Raw genomic sequence first — 18,374 nt, forward strand, 5'->3', positions numbered from 1 at the left:
TTTCACATTTGTATCACTGACAGAAAGTGAGCAGCCGGAGGAACTGGAATTGTTGATGACTGTCAGCGGAAACCCACAGTTACACAGTGAAGCATGTTATGATTAACCACATGATAATCACTCTGCGCTGTACTGCAGCTATGACCGGTACAGCCTGTTCCCCCGGCAACAGCAACAGCCTTTTCAGTGCAACAACCAACCAGGAAGTTGCGAACAGTCCAAGTAGTGCCCTGCAGTCCTGAGGTCTGACCAACAGGTGGCAGCACCACTCCATAGAGCACTGACGTACACGGTCATTGATACAGAATTTTAATGACAATGGAGGAAGAAGGAAAGAACAGCATAGAGGAGGAGAGTGAGGAAAGGATGGAATGTTACTGAAGTCAGGTTAAACAAGTGTGGTGGGGAAAAACAACAGAAGAAGAACCGCAACAACAACAACAAAAACTCACTTTTTGTGCGGAGAGCGACATTTTGCAGGGCTGAGCTATTCCTCACCAGAGCCAGCTTCTGTTGCTGAAAACCAGACTTGAGTTACATCTCAGCCATTGCACCATTTAAAATCAGTGACAGTACGTTTGAATTTGTACAAACTGATTTGAGAGGCTGACTAACATGAATATTTTTTCTTTCGATCCTTGCAGTGGTTAGGAAAATGAACACTTAATACTAATGTTACAGGGTGAGGCACTGCTGTTGTACCCCTGATCAAGGTACTTATCTGGTTCCTGTAAATACAAATGCATCTATACAAATGCAAATGCAAATGCAAATGCATCTATGGCAGTTGCCCTGGACACCACCATCTGCAAAGCAAATGAAGAATGTAATCTGACAGTGATTGATTTTAGCAGCTGACCTCCATTATCGGCAACACTGTCTTCATTCTTGAATGCATATTTTCCAAATATTTACTGATAACTATTCATTTATGTGATGAGTTGACATTACATTTGCTTAGCAAACACTCTTATCCAGGATGACTGACATAGCTTACAGTTTTTTTACATGTTATCAATTTATAAAGGTGGATATTAACTGAGGCAATTCTGATTCAGTACCTTGTGCGAGGCTACAACAGCAGTGGCCCACCTGGCAATTGAACAAGCAGCCACACTGCTGCATTTTAAAGCAGACTTTACTAAAACAGTTACACCATGCGCTGAAGCAGCACCCACACCCACTCCCTCGCTCACGGCCTTACCCTCTGTTTCATTTTGGCGCAGTTTGGCAGAGTGTCTCGGCAGCGGTTGTGGATGGTGACATTGCAGGCTGTAACACAACATACAGAAGCGATCAACATGCTATACACTCCTCCAACAGCAGACTCCAGTAACACCATGACACTCTCTCCATCACCGCACTTCATCCACACAACAAAGGAACCTTTCATGTGCCCAGCAATGCAAGCACTAGAATTCCACGCAACTTTACACTCATGTCCAAGTATTTCCAATATTAATTTATTTTATTAAAGCAATTACATAGGTTACAATAACACACAATGTTTTAAGCATGTATTTTTCGGAGAACGTCATGACAGTATGTGCACTGATTATGAACATATTACTGTCGATTTAGAGCTGTATCACCGCTTTGCCGAAACACAGTGAACGCAGTGAGTCTGCAGACACGGGCCGAGTCTGCAGTTCAGAGAAGTTGACAACTGTCTGGAATCTCATGTGACTCATGACTGAGTCACGGCTGCAGCAGCGGCCCCGTTGAGGGACTGCGGCCCTGCCGCTTCTACGGCAGGACCCTCCTCCGCTCGTTCTGCAGCGGAGCTGGGCATCAGTTACACCCCCCATACTTTCCCTCTGCACTTTTTCACCCTATTTATCCAGTTCCCCTTAACCCACTTTGCGACCATTGTTAAAAAAGGCTTCAGCTTCCTGTGTTGTGCAGACAGGAAGTCCTCTTTAAAAATGGCCGGGAGACACGAGGGAGGGCTTCTGGCAAGGGAACGACGCCTAAAAGGGTCGAGGAAAGTGAGGGGTCCATAAGGGGCTTTTAAGCTCAGAGGGAATCTCCCTTTTGTTATCATTAAAACAGCATCGAAGTGCATCTGTAGGCTTTCCAGTCTTGGTCTGCATTCACATGCCATGCGACCATCTCTCTGACTTTCTGTCTTTACACAGGCATGCAGGCACATACACACACACTCTAACACATGCACACACACACACACACACACACACACACACACACACACACACACACACACAGACACAGACACACACACTCTAACACGCGTGCACACACACACACACACACACACACACACTCTAACACACACACAGACACACGCACTCTAACACACGCACACACACATACAGACACACACACTCTAACGCACACACACACACACACATACACACACTACACACATAAGTGAGACATGAAGAAGCATATTCTCTCCATTTCATTGTAAATCCTGCACATCATTTTCATTGTACGCATTTACACGTTTGAGCAAAATCAAGAACCGTTGACAGAAATGCGGGGCTGCAATGTATGCAGTGTGAGCGGAGTGAAGGTCAGAGATGAAATGTTCAATGTAAAGCACCTTTGCGTCTGTCTGTTTCTGCTGGCTGGAAATTCCATTTTAGCAGCAAAGGGGCTTGAAAAAAAAAAGAAAAGATGAGAACTACAGCAAAGAGGCAAGAGATCAGGAGATGGTGAGCTCATTTCCTCACAAAATGATGCAGAGATAAGACACAGGGGTGGGGGTGGGGTGTATTGTTATGTTTGTCTAGACCTAGGTCAATGGGGGAGTGAAAACAGACAAAGTAAATATATAGCTGGAAAAGCCCAAAATAAAACCCAAGCACATCAACCATGAGTCTGTTTTTTAACAGTATAACAGTGCAACATTTTGTGTAGCATGGCCAGTTTGTCTTCAGGGCTCAATGGGCAGTAGGTCATAGTGACCAGGCCTTGTATTAAACGGTAAAATTGTACTGTGTATACGATAAACTAATCCCCCTACATCTGTGATCTGTTTGTACATCAAAGTGTGCACATTGATATCTCTATCTGTTGAATCTCAGTCAATCTATGTTTTGTGTGTGTGTGTGTGTGTGTGTGTGTGTGTGTGAGTGTGTGTGTCTGTGTGAGTGTGTGTGAGCAAATGTGTGCGTGTGTGTGAGACTGTTGCTGAGCTGGACAGGGCTGGCCTTGTTCTCTTAAACTGTGGCCCCAGGCCAGTACTTGTGAGCTCATACGCACACACAACCAGACACAGACGTTCATTTATACACAATGAAACACACACGCGCTCTTGCACCCGTACACACACACACACACACACACACACACACACACACACACGCACTCTTCCAAAATCTAATTTATGACACATCCACTCCGAGGACTCTCCAAATCCAGAAACTACACATCAATGACCCCAGCCACCCAATACTCACACACAGAGACCTCTGTGACACAGGCACTTTCCCTCAGTAACCAACAGCATTAAAAGGCACCTTGCTATAAATACGCACACACACACAGGGCGTAGAGGAGAAATATACAGTACATTTGATCCCATCCGTAAACACTCACAGACATACTTCTGTTAAAAGCTAAAGCCTTGAGAACACACAGACGCTCCCATTCACTTTGCTCACACTTTCTCCTGTTCCCAAATAATTAAAATCACAGACACACAGCACCCCATTCATCTCCCAGACTATGTCCTAGACACACTTACCCGCTCAGTCAGTCCCTCTCACACTAAATAAACAGGCCTGGTACTGCTTCACTGAACCAACAGGCCTGTGTTTATGCTAAAACAATCACTGCCTTTTTTAGGACTGAAATATGTTTGGAAATAAGTCAGCAGATAACTCTTAAACCGCTTCCCCTCCCTGTTCAAACTGTAACAGCCCAAAGCCCACTTCCCGGGATCGAATAATGCCCTCGGAAAACTGAATTTTGCCAGTCTGTGTAATAGATCGCACAGCTCAAAACTGCAATGCTACAGCCATTTACCTCTATACTGCACCACAGAGTACAGCTCTCTATCACATTTCTCTACACTTCACTGTACTGTACAAACTACATGGTTATGCCCTCGCTTGCTCAAGAGTATGTCTCCTCTACACATAACAATACATCCATATAGCCACGCACATCTGATTTAACACCAGTGGAAATGTAGGGAAAAAATGATTCTGAGAATAAATAAATCCTACAGGCTTCAAGTTAGGTGCCCACAGTCATCTAGTCATTGTTACTCAGAAATGATCCATATCCACCCCACTCCCATATATGTCGATACAATGTGAGTACAGAACACCAGCCCCTTACTATCTTACACTGGCATTCTGTCTTCAGATCTTTATCACTGCACTTGATTGACAGTCAAACAACTTACTCTTCTAAGTATGAACAAACTGCTTTTCTAGAGAAGAGAGGAATAGCCTGCTCCGGTGTACATTACTGCAACTTTATTCAACACAAGTCTGTACTGTACTTTGATATAGTAGACCCTCCTGGCATAATCTCCCTGTCTGTTGTAATCTCAGGATCTCAGATTAGGTCCCCAGGAGGCAAACAATAGGACTGGGCCAAGGCCCGTAATCCAGACAGTAATCAGGGTGCGCGGATAATCCCACACATACTGACACAGCGCTGCCTGATCACCTCCCTTTAATTCTCCCACACTCTTTGCTCCGCACCTCTGCTCAGAACAGCTCCACAATGGCACACATCCTCTCTGGTCAGATTAGACCTGCAGTGATGGAATTTCACCCCTGCTGTAACGTGCCTGGCAACCGATGTGTTCACACCTGACCCATAAGCGCACGCCCATTATTTTGCTTTCCCCTGGATCAAACCACTGCTGAATCAGACAGCTCCGAGGAACAAGAAAAAAAGATAACAGTCGGAAATGCATCTTTTGTACTATCGGTGCTTCCTGGGGTGTCATTTTCATAGTGCCAGTCATTTTGACTCATATTCATAGTTAAATTCTTGGCACAGTCCTGAAACATTACAGCTGTATTGCTCATCAAAACAGTAATTGTGACAAAAGAGTAATTCCAGTGCACCCACGGACCTTAATTAAGAACCTTACAAACCCTTACAATTCTCCCTTGACTCCCTTGTCAAGACTCCTATGTCATGACAACTACAACACAACCCGGCTTTGGTGCCTTATCCACAGAGGCCAGCCTGAATCATACAGAACTCTTCATGTCGTATCAAACCTGACCTCTCTCTGACATGCTAATACTCCTTTATGCTGTATCGATCATTATGCAGATTTTAAAAACCTTCGACCATTAAACCTTGAGAGGGTTTAAAGGGTTAAACCAGGTTAAACCTGGCCAATCTATGATTTGAATTTAAGAGCTGCAAATGGCAGGTATTTGAGAGCAAGAGTATGGGGGAAGGGGGGTGGGGGTGACAGACTGCCAGTTAATCGCTCACACTCCCATCTCAATCCCCACATACACTAATTCGGGATTATAACTGGGCCATCCCGGAGGGGAGGTTGGGTGGGGTGGGGGTACACAGGGGGGACGGCAATTGTGTGTCAGGAAGGGGGGAGACACAGATATGCAAACAAAGAGTGAGTTCAGTACAGACTGGACAACTTAATCCTGTCACCAATCTGCATACCGTTCACAGACACAAACAGGAACACTTCCAGGGTCTCAACGCTGGGAAGACTTTTCCATCAGTGTACTTTATATGGACACCGATGGACCTGGGCAAGAGCCAACACAAATACATGACATGACAAAAAAAGACTGGGACTCCACACACCACAAGGCATGTGTACTCTTTCTACCACTGTCCAGAGACCATTTTCTTTGTTGGACCATCTTTATTGACGAGGAGAGGAAATAATCGGGTGGTCATGAGAAACCTTAACTACACAGAACAAAAGAAACTAACAATGAAAGCAGACATGCTAAAGTGAAACTAGACACTCACAACTTGGCGGAGGAGTTGCTGGAAGAGCAATCACGCAATCTCCGAACAATGATGTCATCACCATGCACAAACTGCATGTTCAGATATTCAAAAGACAGGAGGATACATATTCAAAAAAATGTCTTCTACATTTTTGTTTGGGTCTACATGTGATCAGCTCTCTACCAATAACAGAGATGAAAAGATCTGATTAGTAGTAACGTCAACATTCCTTGCTGACTTAAGTCTATACCAGGGTTCAGAATGCTCAACCAGTTAACACTTTATATATAAAAACACATTAAATTTTACTTTTGACTGCAGTTTTCCTTTAAGCAGGCACCACATGCACAAGAAGCTATTGACATTCCAGGTGTAAAGACACATCCTTCTCTGTTTTGTACAAGCCAGACACATATGGAACAGTTCAGTGCATACACCACACCATATGACAAGGAACCCTACTGAACAGAAAAGTTCAGCCACAATGCAGTCAATACACACAGATACACAAAATACAGCCTAGTCCAGACACCCTCTGGGTTCCAATAATCACTACCCCTCCATCAATAAATGAAGGGCACCCACTCCTCTCTCCTCTCTCGCCCATTTCTCTTCACCCCTCCAGCACATTTCAACCCCTCTGCCCCCTCCCACAGTATCTACAATGGTAATGTATTCATGCCTCCTGTGGTAGAACACACTCCTGCTCTCACTTCCTTCCAAAATTTAATTATACCCCCGATCCTGAATCAATAACCCCCAACCTCCCCCTTGGGATGCAGCTGTGGTTTTAACTGCCCCCACTGCAATTTCTGCACCACCTCTCCCCTTTCCAAATTCCCAAACAAACACAAAGACACCCTCCCCCACTCCCTTTGGCTACAGACATGTGCAATTACTCCCCAACCCAAAAGGCTACCCCCTCCTGCTCCCTCTGTCCCCCCACTGTCTGCCTCTTTGAAATTCTACATCAAAACCCCTCCATGTCAAGGTGATAAGGTTAAATCAGACTCGATGGAAAAATGACAGCCGCCAATAACACGCATTCTGTGTGCTACAATACAGTTCATCGTGTACAAAATAAAAATAAAAATGCTCTTACAGAAACTGTTGACATGACACTTTATGCCAAATCAAGATAAGGGATGACAGTTAAGCAAATCTATAATGCTGCTGATATTCTCAGATAAGCTTCATTTCTTTCCTATCCTCCATTTATCCTCTTCTCTGTCCTTTCCGCCCCTTTCCTTTCTGTGTCCTGTCTGACCTTTGAGATGTTTCGTATCTCTCCTTTTGTCTCATTTTTGTGCTTGTCTGATCACATCCTCGGCTCTGGCCAGCGTGCCCCTGCTGGAGGTTCACCCGGGGAAACTGCGTGTCGCGTGTGGGATAGCACGGCATGCTCCCTGCTGGGCCGGGTCTCACAGATGCAGTCTGGGAGCAGACAGGAGCGGGGCCGGATGTGATGGCGAAGGGGGACACAGCCAAGCTGGAGCTGGGTTCTGATGACAAACTGATGAAAGATCAGAGCAGGTCGGGCGGGGCTGTGGATTGCCAAACATCCTTTGTGTGACATCATAATAAGCTCCTTCGCAAACCTCAAACAGCCCTCACACACCCAGCTCTCTGTGATTAGGAAGGCTCGCTACCTTCTGACTTATTTACTCATTTTTTTTTTTGCTTAGCAGACATCCAAAACATCCACACTGCTTATACTTAACTCGTAACTAATTTCAACGGATACATTATTTCATTAACTTGAATGGAGACACCTCTGTCCTCTTGTGCTTGAGGTTGCTCTGGATAAGAGCATGTGCTAAATGAATGTAATGAAATGTAATTTACAGATCAGGAGATGAAGTAGGGAAGTTTAAGAGCTTTGCTCAAGCAAACAATTCCAAGGCCAAAGTTGAACATAAACCCAATTACTCTCTGACCATGAGTCTAGACATCCCACCACATAGTCTGTCAAGTGCCCCTACTTTGTTTTCTGTCTGCAATGCATTCTGTGTCCCAGTTTGTCCTCTTTTCCCTGATCTTCACGCTCGTCCATCTTCACATTTGCTCCAAGTGAATAGGTTGTCTATGCGTTTCCATTTCCATACTTATCCACCACATTTCTCTCAGAATTTCTCTCTTTTTAACTGGCCTCCTCCTCCCATCTCTTTCTACCCCCTTCTTTATTTGTTTGCCCCTCGCCCTGTCTGTCTCCTCCCCCCCAGCTGTTCCCCCTCCCTGGTGAAGAGGGAGCCAGGCCGTCTGATCTGCGCAGCGCTCCCCACACACTGACACCATTGTCTGGGGTGGTGCAGGGGGGCGGGTGGGGGTGGTGCTGGAAGTCAGCAGCTGATTGATTTTCAAAAAAAAAAAAAAAGGGCGGGGGGTGCGAGGAAGCAGCGAGTGGACGAGGGAGGAATCGGTCCTGTTTGCTCCCTTGTTCCCTCTTTCTTTCTTTCTTTCTCTCTGTTTCCCTTCTATTCTTCTTTTGATGTCTTTTTATTCTTTCCCCCAATATTCTTCTGATCCAATGCCCCCCCCCAGCCCCCCCTTGCCAATTCCCTCCGCCTCGCCAGTGCACCGATCAAGCACTTCCACTCCACAGCAAAGCTGCTTTACGGGTGGGGTTTGATGATGACAAATCACACTGGCTTATGTGGTAAGCACCCATATGTGCAGAAAATATTATTCTTCCAGTGCGGGATGCCTGTGTGCATCCCTACAGAGCTGTATGGTGCATCTCCCTGGACTGGAGAACTATCAATGTACAGCGTGTCTGTGTCACAGCACTCTTCTGCCATTCATTCCTCCTTAATCATGTTTAATTAGTACTATGATGCTGCACAGTGTTTAATATTACATTACAGAGTAATACTGCGTTTCTGCGGGAGCACAGTACACGAACTGAAGTTAAGTAACGTGCCACAGAGCGCTACAACCACTTGACCTTAGTGTTCAGCAATCAAAGCAATGTTTCATTGCTTTGATTGCTTCCGTTTATTTAGCTCTTGTAGCTTTCTTTAGCTTCCACATCACATGGCATTTGACTGTGGGATCCTTTTGCTCTTTTTATATTTTAACAGAGAGATAAAGAATGCCAAAAACCATACACGGTCACACACAGTCATACTTCCTGTTCTCACATTGGATGTTGTGATAAAAAAGGCAGGACCCACAGTCAAATCAACTGTCAAAATAGGAACCAACACTGTAGCATCCCCCAGGGCCACCCGGGAAACTGCAAAACTGGGGAAATCCACGGCACCGACAGCGTTTGTGCACAACCAATTTAGCAGTGATGGGAAAGCAAGGCTTTGTGAACCCCATAATAAGCGGAGTCACCATGTGCTCTCAATCACTCGCTCATACCAATCAATCTGAAGACCGCTGACTTCACTGGATCAAATTAGTGACTGACTGATCGCACATCATGGCTTCACCAGCTTTGGGATTCAGGAACCGTCATTCTCCCGTCACAACAACTTAAGGAAAACAACATGCTTCACCGAGCGTTGACAGCACCAAATCTTTGAATGTCTTGAACATTAACATAAAGATTCAATAACACTACAGTATACAGTATATACACCTCTTGGCTTATGTTTGCCACATATATGTACCTGTGAAATCAAATAATTAAATAAATTACATTAATTTACCTGTGCAAGACACCATAACCATCACCATCACAACTTCATACTCATCATTTATCAAAATCAAAGCTTTAACCATATAAATCAGGGAATGTATTAAGACAATATATAACCATACAGTCACCCCCTGGGAAGCAGAATGCCTATGACATTAGTTATCCGAACATTCACTGTGGCAGATTTACGAGCATCACGGGCACAATAATGTTAATGAAGGTTATCTGGGATTCACTGGGGCAGCTGGGAGCCTCCTTCACAATAAGGCTTGCATTGCAGAAGAGCATCAGTAAATTTTTTAGTTTTACAGTAGACTAACACTGTGTACTGTGTATGGTTACTTGCTAAGGCAGCTCAGGGACCCCTCGACAATCATGCCTTTGTGAAAGTTGGGTATCAGTCTATGTCAGAGTTGTACAGCATGTTAAGACAGTACAGTGAATGGCACACAGTTACTCACTACAACAGATCGGGGCCTCCTTCAGGGTGATGCTTGCAGGACAGCTGAGTATCAGTCTATTTCAGAGCTGTACATTAAAACTACACAGTGTAGAGCAGTGTTACTCACTGGGGCAACTGAGGGCCTCCTTGGCAGTGATGCTCTTGTTGCAGGCGGAGCAGAGTGTCGTCCCAGACACGGTGAGGGAGGTGAAGAGGTGACCGTTGCTGTACCTCGCCTCCCTCTCTCTCGCCTCCTTCTCCCTCTCCTTCATCCGCTCCTTCTCTTTATTCTGCACGGAGGGAAAAGAACACAGAATATCATAGATTAATACGAAAATTCCACAGTAACTTGTGTTAACTGTTCTGTTTAATTGGATGGATGTCTTAGTAGTAGATACCTGACAATAATGGGTTCTCTTTCGTTGCCTTAATTTATTGAAGTGGTAATCATCCAATAATTTATCGAAAACTGTTATGCAACACAAACCGTAACGGGCAGGAAGCACTCCACTTGTGCTTGAAAGAGTATGATAGTGATGTCTGCTACTGCCATACTGACAACAGCAGAATGTGTTCATGTTCTTGCATGCTAACAATACCATGAAGCATACAAACTTCCCCCTTACAAATAGTAGGAAACAGAAAAATAAAACAATAAATAAATAAAACTCAGCTGTGTAATGGGTCAGCTTTGTGTATGTGAAGTAACAATGCCCACACTGTAATCAAAACATATCAATGTTCTCCCAAAAAGACCAACACTGTATCGTAGTAGTATCGCTGTTACTACTAAAAAACTGTCTCGGAAAAAAATAACAATCTTTGAGGGGTGTTCTGGATTACAACATCTGCAGATTTAAGAAATCATATATCTAATGTGAGGTAAAACCCAAACTTGACCTCTTCCCAAAGTATGAACTCAACCTAACAACAACGAACACAGTGGTTTGAGGTATATTGAGGGATATTGTTACATACTTCCTGCTAATTTTAGCAATCCTAAAACCCTTACAAAATAAAAAGTTTAAAAATGTGGGCTTGCACTTGCATGAATTGAAATTGTAGTGCACTGTAGTTATACTGAATCGAGGTGCACATCTCAAACATATACATCAAGCTATATAAAAGTTGTATGTAAAAGTCAAATATATATATAAAAAAAACCCTAAGAAATGACTATTTACTCATGCATACGCTTTGATGGACGGGTTTGTATGGAACAGATTACTTGCATTTCCACACCTACAAGGTTTCGTGACAATTTTTTAAAATGTGTTGCAGCTGATTTGTGCAACACACTCAAACTGAAGAAAGAACATTATTCACTTGGGGGGGATTTCGAAACGGGTTACTGAAACGAGGCTGTTAAAACATGAAGTCAGTGGATTTCTCCAGTGATTCTGTATGGCATAATAGGTCCTTGAATTTTAACGAGTGACACTTCAGCTATTGTACTGAGCACTGCAGCGTAACCACAGATCTGCTCCAACAGTACGCTTTGGCAGTGTATTAGCTTGTAGCAGGGATTTGAGCTGTGGCAAGAGCCGCGCTGGAGTGTCTCTACAGTTTTCTCAGCGTTTCAGCGTTGTCTTTGTCGAGCCCAGCTGTGACTGGTAAAAGGCCTTCTCTTATCCGACACATTTCAATTAGACATGGTGACAGACGAAGGATCCATGCAGTTAGATCCTTGCTGTGTTAAGTGAGCTGATGAAACAAAAGCAATCCAGTCACATGACTATTTTTATTCTTTGTTTAACTGTATCATGTGGCTTCTGACATATTAACAGGCCTTGCCATAGGGATGGTGAATTCCATCCTGGAGAATAAAGTTTTCAACTCATGTGATGTTAGGACTACATTTGCCCATTGACATGTCCCGGCCCCGGCTTCTCTCATGATAAAACATATTCATACATAATTTTTTACAATGATAAAACTGGTATGCTGTCAACCGGCCACATTTTTTAACAATGACAAATTAACCATTGTAGCTTTCTGCCAACATGGTCGGCCTGAAAAAGATACGTACCATTTTATCGCTGTGGCCATTTCATATCACTAAGCAGTACTACAGTGAATTTTCTTAGATTTCTTCATTGTTTACCCCTTTACAACTTTTCTTACTTTCACACATCTGTCAGTTTTGTGTATTCTGCCCCCTTAGCTCACCATGCTCAAAAAAACCCCACAGCTGTTCTTTGGAATCCAAGAAAAGCTTTTGTTTCGACTGATGTAGACCCATCTAACAAATAAAGTCTAAGTAAACATTTTTCTCATGTTTTTTTTATGCTTGCTGAGGAGGGTCAAAACCCAACACCGTTGAAAGCTACCCTATCCAACATGATTGGAAGTATGGTGGGAGGAACAAACTGGGTTTTCTTGCAAGGCCCCTTTTAAAAGTAAAGCAAAACCGTTACACCCCATCACTACGCACTGTGTTAATGAGGCGCGTCAAAAATGAAGAAAAAGGCATGACACATGCCAGAGGACATTTGAACCGGCCAACCATTCACTTTCACTGGGTTCCAGCCACCCGGTCTGAGAGGACTGTGTGACTTCACACTGTAACCTGCGGGTTCAGGAAGAACTCGTCACCAAGAGCACAGGGACCTAGAAGGCCCACATTGTCCCTAACCACACCTGGGCCAGTGATGGTGTCACTGTTGGTGGAGTCGGTTGGAAAACAGAGTAATCCATGCTGTCCAGCAATAGCGGAGGAGTTATTTGCTCTGGCAAAGCTATACCAGCTATACTCTTGCATGCATAGCGACAGCATGGAAGCAGGCTCATTAGGATAGATTTTATGAAACTGGCTCTCTCGCTTTCTGGCACAAAGACAAATGAAAACCCTCCGTTGCTCAGTCTCCCTCCTTCCCTCTCTGTCTGTCTCTCTCTCTCTCCCTCTCTCTCGCTTACTCATATGGCACCTCTACCTCAATCTTCCTCCCCCATTACTCTGAGGGTGAAAGAGCAAAGAAGGTTAAATATATGTGAAGCATGAGATGAATGCATGAATACATCTTTTACAACAAGGACCAAAAGTAAGCAGAAATTAGCAGGCAGAAAAAAGAGGTGACATTGTACATAACAGATCTGTAAACTGCTATAAGCGGGTGTCTCTGGGTTTTGATTCACTCTTGTGCAACATTAATCTTTTTGAAGGGGAGAGAAAAATTTGTAGTTAATGAGCAGGTCTTCAAAGTGTTCAGCACTTTTGTTCTCAGCTGCCTTTCAGCTACTGTGGTTGCCAGCTAGTAATGCAAAAAATCTGTCATCAGCTTGTTTATTGAACTGCTGAGCCCCCCTTAAAGCTATCTGAGCTTGCATCTGCAGCCAGTTAAACACATAATCATGTGCTAACTGCACTGAAGAAGGCATTCATAATCTCTCTCTCCCTCTTCACTTGGTCACAGAGACAAAGCTTCCTGAACAGACCTTATCAATCGACCCAAAGATGCCTGGTCACATATGCAACACACAAGAATATGCGTCAAGTTACATTGAAACTTAGACCCACCAAATTATCACAAAGTATAAAACATAAAGATAAGAGTAGAGGCAGGTCAGGTACTGTGGTACTGAGTTTTGGTCTGATTCCAAGCGGAGTTACAAGTTTCACTGATAGGTGAATAATTAAGTTATAAAACCAAACCTTACTCAAATTTATGGTCAGCGATCAGGGTAATGGCTAATGTTTGACACAAGGCAGTGAGTTACCAGAAGGATCTGGGATTTCAGCTGCATTAAGGAGCAGCAAGCCAGAGACTGGCTGAGGCAGCAGCCAGCACTGCCAGCAGGCCTGAGTCTCAGTGTTAAAATGGCTGTCTATGTTTGGTATCTTAGGCTGCAGTGTTCAGGAAGTTTCAGTTCCTCTTCAGAGGTCAACCTCAGCTGTTGTAGAGAATGAAGCAGAATATATTTTCAGACATTAAGTAGGCCATGGTTCTTTGCTTTGGTCCTCTGAATACTAAGATTGTAATATTCAGATCTATGGACTGCCCTTTCATACAACACCAACACTATCTGTACCCATAAGGTAACACATGCACTATATACAGGTGATATATATGCACACACCATGTGCTTGTCATTTAAAAATGCATTCTTAGAAAAAGGTTACACCTTATAAACAAATGTCTTTCCACAAGGACATATGAAAACCTCAAAGAACAGTCTACCCTGACCTCTACCATGTCATTCATATGGATTACTAAAAAGTATAGTCTGCCTAAGGTGAAAAAATGATTATAGGCCTAATTCACTTCAAGTAAGATGTTTCCAGGGTTGAGAAGGAACAGAGTTAATTTCTTTTCTGTGTTTGTCTAAGCGGGGGTTAATTTATTTTAATGGATTTTTTCCGCAGGGCCAATATTTTTGCCAGTGGCACTGCATCCTGCACAGGAAGTAAACTGAGCTGACTTCCTCTTTCAGGACTATAAGGGTGGAGCTTGAAGTTGTCATGGGAATGGGAAGGGCATTGCAACACTACAGATACTAACAGAGGAAGACAGCTACCAGCATTGCACAATACATAGCACAGAATCAAGCCATATTGCTTTTGAGTTGCCAGTGAATGAGAGCCCTGGATATTATAAGTATCACATTCAATGTCTGCAACCCTGCGATTAGCTCTAGTATCTAGCTACTTAGATCAGCCATTCAGAACGGACAGTGAATGCAGGAAGAAGCAAAATATTTCTCTTCCTTTTATATGATCTGTGCTTACCAGAATTTGTGGGTGTGTATGTGAATGTACATTCTGCTTGTCTTATAGTGCTAAACACAAGCACAGAATAGATGGGACGATAAGGATTCTAGTTAACTGAAGCCAGCAGAAGGTGTGTCCACATAACACATATAACTCTACTGCTTCTGTGAGAGAGGAAGCTGTGCATTCCACCTGAATCAGCTTGGTTCAGTGAACCGGAATCTTCTTATCTGGGCTCAATTCGTGTTTAAAGAACCCAGAAACAGCCTTGATAACAAGTAGTGTAGATTACCACCAATATTACAGTGATGAACCAGTGAATAGTTGGATCATTAGCTCACAAAATGCACATACAAACACAAACACATACACAGGAAATGAGCTGACAGACTTGAAACCATTCATCTTCAGGCATTCAGTTTGACTATTGCTGAGCTTGAAAACAGATCAGATGTAGGACATTTTATGATTATAAACATGCATTCATTTGCCTTTTACCTGACTCATTTTGGCACAATTCTCCATGGTACCTGTCTGACATTAAACTTTTACAGAAGCTCAGAAATTCAGGGTTTCAGGCAAAAATAATTCTCATGGCGATGGTGTTTATCACTCGGTGGTGACTGTTTTCGCTATACCTCATCTAAACTACAACACATAAGTGCTGAGTGATGATCATTACTGAAATAATAATTTTCCATAATTACTATCCCCCCACTGCACTGCACATTCACGTGGCTGTAACTGTCCAAGGACCACATTAAACAGCTCCAACTACGAGACTTTGCTCAGAAGGTGAAGGGGAACGGCAGGCGTGTATATTTTCACTCCTACTCCATAGAAATACATGAAAAATGTTTTTAACAATTTGTAGACTGGACTTGCGATTCTCTCTAGCTGTTTCGGCTGGCAAAATGGGTTTAAGCCAGTGCTACAGAGGGTATACAGTCACACGCTACAAAGGCCCTCACCCTCCTAGGCCCCACGCACACTCTCAGTCTGCCACATCAGCCAATCTCGGTAAACCCAGCCCCCTTCGTTAGGAGGGTTAGCCTTAATTGCTGGCACTCAGTTCTCTCGTGGGAGGCCCTGCCACAGAGGAATCTAATTATAGGCAGCTGGGTCTTTAAGTGTGTCTGTGTGCTGCTGTCATACTGCTCCGCTCCCCTGAGCGTGTGTGCAGAGGAGAGGGTGCGCGGTCATGCTCAACCACGCGGTCACCTGACAGAGCACCCGCCTCCAATCCGTCTGAATTTACTAAATCACTGACCTGCGGACACCGTTTTCTGAAGGATCGTTAAAGACGTGTCAGTCAAACTCAAGGAGAGAGACGTTTAAATACTTTGTGCCCATTGTTAATTGCCATCTTCCATGCAAAAGTCTAGACTAATTATCCTTCAGCGTCCTTCTGGAATCTAAAACAGACGACTAAGGGAACAAGAGGAACATGAAAAGTTCAAGATGATTCAGCAAATTGTGACAGGATCTAATCACTGAACAAACCCTCTCATATGTGGTCTATATTGAACATACCACAGAAAAACATGGAAAAAAACACACAGTCACATGTGTAATATCTGCTGCAGTTCAACTGAAGCACACACTGTAGACAGATAGCTCCTCGAGGACTTTATGTCCACATACAGAGGGCAATTCAACACTGAGGTGGCCTCTGCTTGAAGCACTCAGGGGGAGTTTTAGCATGATGGCTTCTGCTGCACCTTGACCCAGACTACAGAGCCATCCCACCGAGGGCTCCATAACAGGGCTTCTTACAGAAGACCCAGAGGCTGAGCTGACTGCAACTACACCGAGAGGGAAAGAGTAGGAGGGAGGGAGAGGGCAGTACAAAATGTGAAAACTACAGGGAGGCAATGGACACGACACCAACACTAAAATAACACAGATCAATCCACAGTTATCTATCCTGCTTGAAGAGGAACATGCATCCCACAATATGGGACAAAGCACTGTTCACACCACTCAAACACTTTATATAACTGTTTTAACTTTTTGCAAGTCTTTTTTTTTTGCTGATTATTCTAATGAATTATTTTGTTCATTTTTATTTTCTTTTGGTTTTTTTATCACTCTATTATTATTGCTATTCCTAATTGTATGACTATTATTGTATCTTTTTGTGCTGTTGTATTACAATCAATCCTTTTGCTTGCCATGCACATGCTTTGGTAAAAGAAATGTATGATTTTCATTCCAATCAAGAAAACTCAAAATGTACAGAGAGATAGAGACAGAGAGAGAGAGAGGGGGATGGAGTAGAGGTGGGGGGAGAGGAGGCAGACAGATGGAGAAACGGATACAGCAGAAAGAGGCCCCAAAGAGACCAACATGGTCAAAAAACAAAAGAGAGTGAGAGCACAGCGGACAAAGGGCTGGAGACTGGCAGGTAACTTGATTTCAGTGCGTGCTGATGGCCTAACAAAGAGAGCCTCAGACAAAGACAAGGAAAGAGTAGGATTCAGGAAGAAAGCATAGACAGAGATGTAACCAGAGAAGGTGGGCATCCACACTGGTTTCGATCACTGTGGTAACAGAATGTGAGAAACAATAACTGCACAAATGCTAATCTTACATAAGAGCTCAATTACACGCAGCATTTATTCTATGGCCCATTTCCCTCTGAATTGAGTGTAATGAACATGAATTAACCCACAATTACAGGAAACGGGAGGTTGCCACTCAGATCAACATAAACGTGTGTATTTGTTCTCATATGAAGCGCGTCTTTTTTAGTTCTGCGTGAATGTGTGTGATTCAGGGGTGGGGTATAACAAGTGCCAACAACTTGTCATTACGCAACTGCCAGCGCGTGGATGTGGAGACTGTCAGAGACAGATGGCGCCCAATGCAGTTTAGCACCCTTTGACCTCTGTGCATCAGAGGCCTACCACACAAAGGGCTTCCCCTGTGTTTGTTAACGAGGAGGAATTCATTACAGCCAGAGGAAGAAAACCCTACCGACAGCCCACCCCAGAGACTGCAATAGCAGCTAATTAATAAAATCAGTCGGCTGTTACAGAAAAAAATAATCACGGAGGAAATGGACACTAGACACAACTCTGCTGGTAAAACCTGGGCGTTTCTGTATTTCTGGGCCATGTATATGGCTGTCGTCTGAGTCAGCCTTTCAGTTACTTCAGATACCCTGCTACTCATCACTCCCATCCATTTCTCTCCCTCTTGCTCCATCCCTCCCTCTCTTTCATTCTGCCAGGTTGTCATAGTTTTCAAGCTTGGTGTTTATCTCTCTCTTAGATTTAGTTTTCTTTAGCCTGGCCGTGCCCAAGAGAAGCAGGAACACAGATGCATTCAAAGCAGTTCACCGAATAATCGCTAGAATAACAACCCATGAGCAGACCAGGGGAGGAGGGATAGGAACAATGGAGAACGGGTCTGAGAATTCACAGACGGTGTCTGCTTTAGGTATGCCTTGGTGTGGTCACTTCCTGTGACTGGGTCCTTAGTCTACGCTGTAGTCAGACTGATCTTTGCACCACCTCCACCAGAGTTTATAGACACTCTTTAAACACACAGGGCACAAAGCAGTGAGATAGGGAAGGTCTGAACACCACCACAGTGAACAAAAATTACCCACTGTAACAACTGAATGCTCCACAGGATACCATTTA

The 18,374-nt window shown here is 43.8% G+C and overlaps 1 protein-coding gene across 4 annotated transcripts in view; it reads right to left on the reverse strand.

The window, feature by feature from the left end:
• The window catches only part of LOC118784883 (rho guanine nucleotide exchange factor 2-like), a 57,597-nt gene that overhangs the window by 12,725 nt on the left and 26,498 nt on the right, over positions 1-18,374 (reverse strand). For 3 of the 4 annotated variants that reach the window (XM_036539347.1, XM_036539345.1, XM_036539346.1), the window contains 3 exons: positions 10,144-10,306; positions 1,205-1,272; positions 453-516 (listed from right to left, as the gene is read on the reverse strand). In XM_036539347.1, the coding sequence (XP_036395240.1) occupies positions 453-516; positions 1,205-1,272; positions 10,144-10,306 (295 nt within the window). The remainder of the gene's footprint in view (positions 1-452; positions 517-1,204; positions 1,273-10,143; positions 10,307-18,374) is intronic. The other variant, XM_036539344.1, reaches the window with a different exon arrangement.

This window comes from Megalops cyprinoides, chromosome 10, assembly GCF_013368585.1.
Source record: "Megalops cyprinoides isolate fMegCyp1 chromosome 10, fMegCyp1.pri, whole genome shotgun sequence".
NCBI lineage: Eukaryota > Metazoa > Chordata > Actinopteri > Elopiformes > Megalopidae > Megalops > Megalops cyprinoides.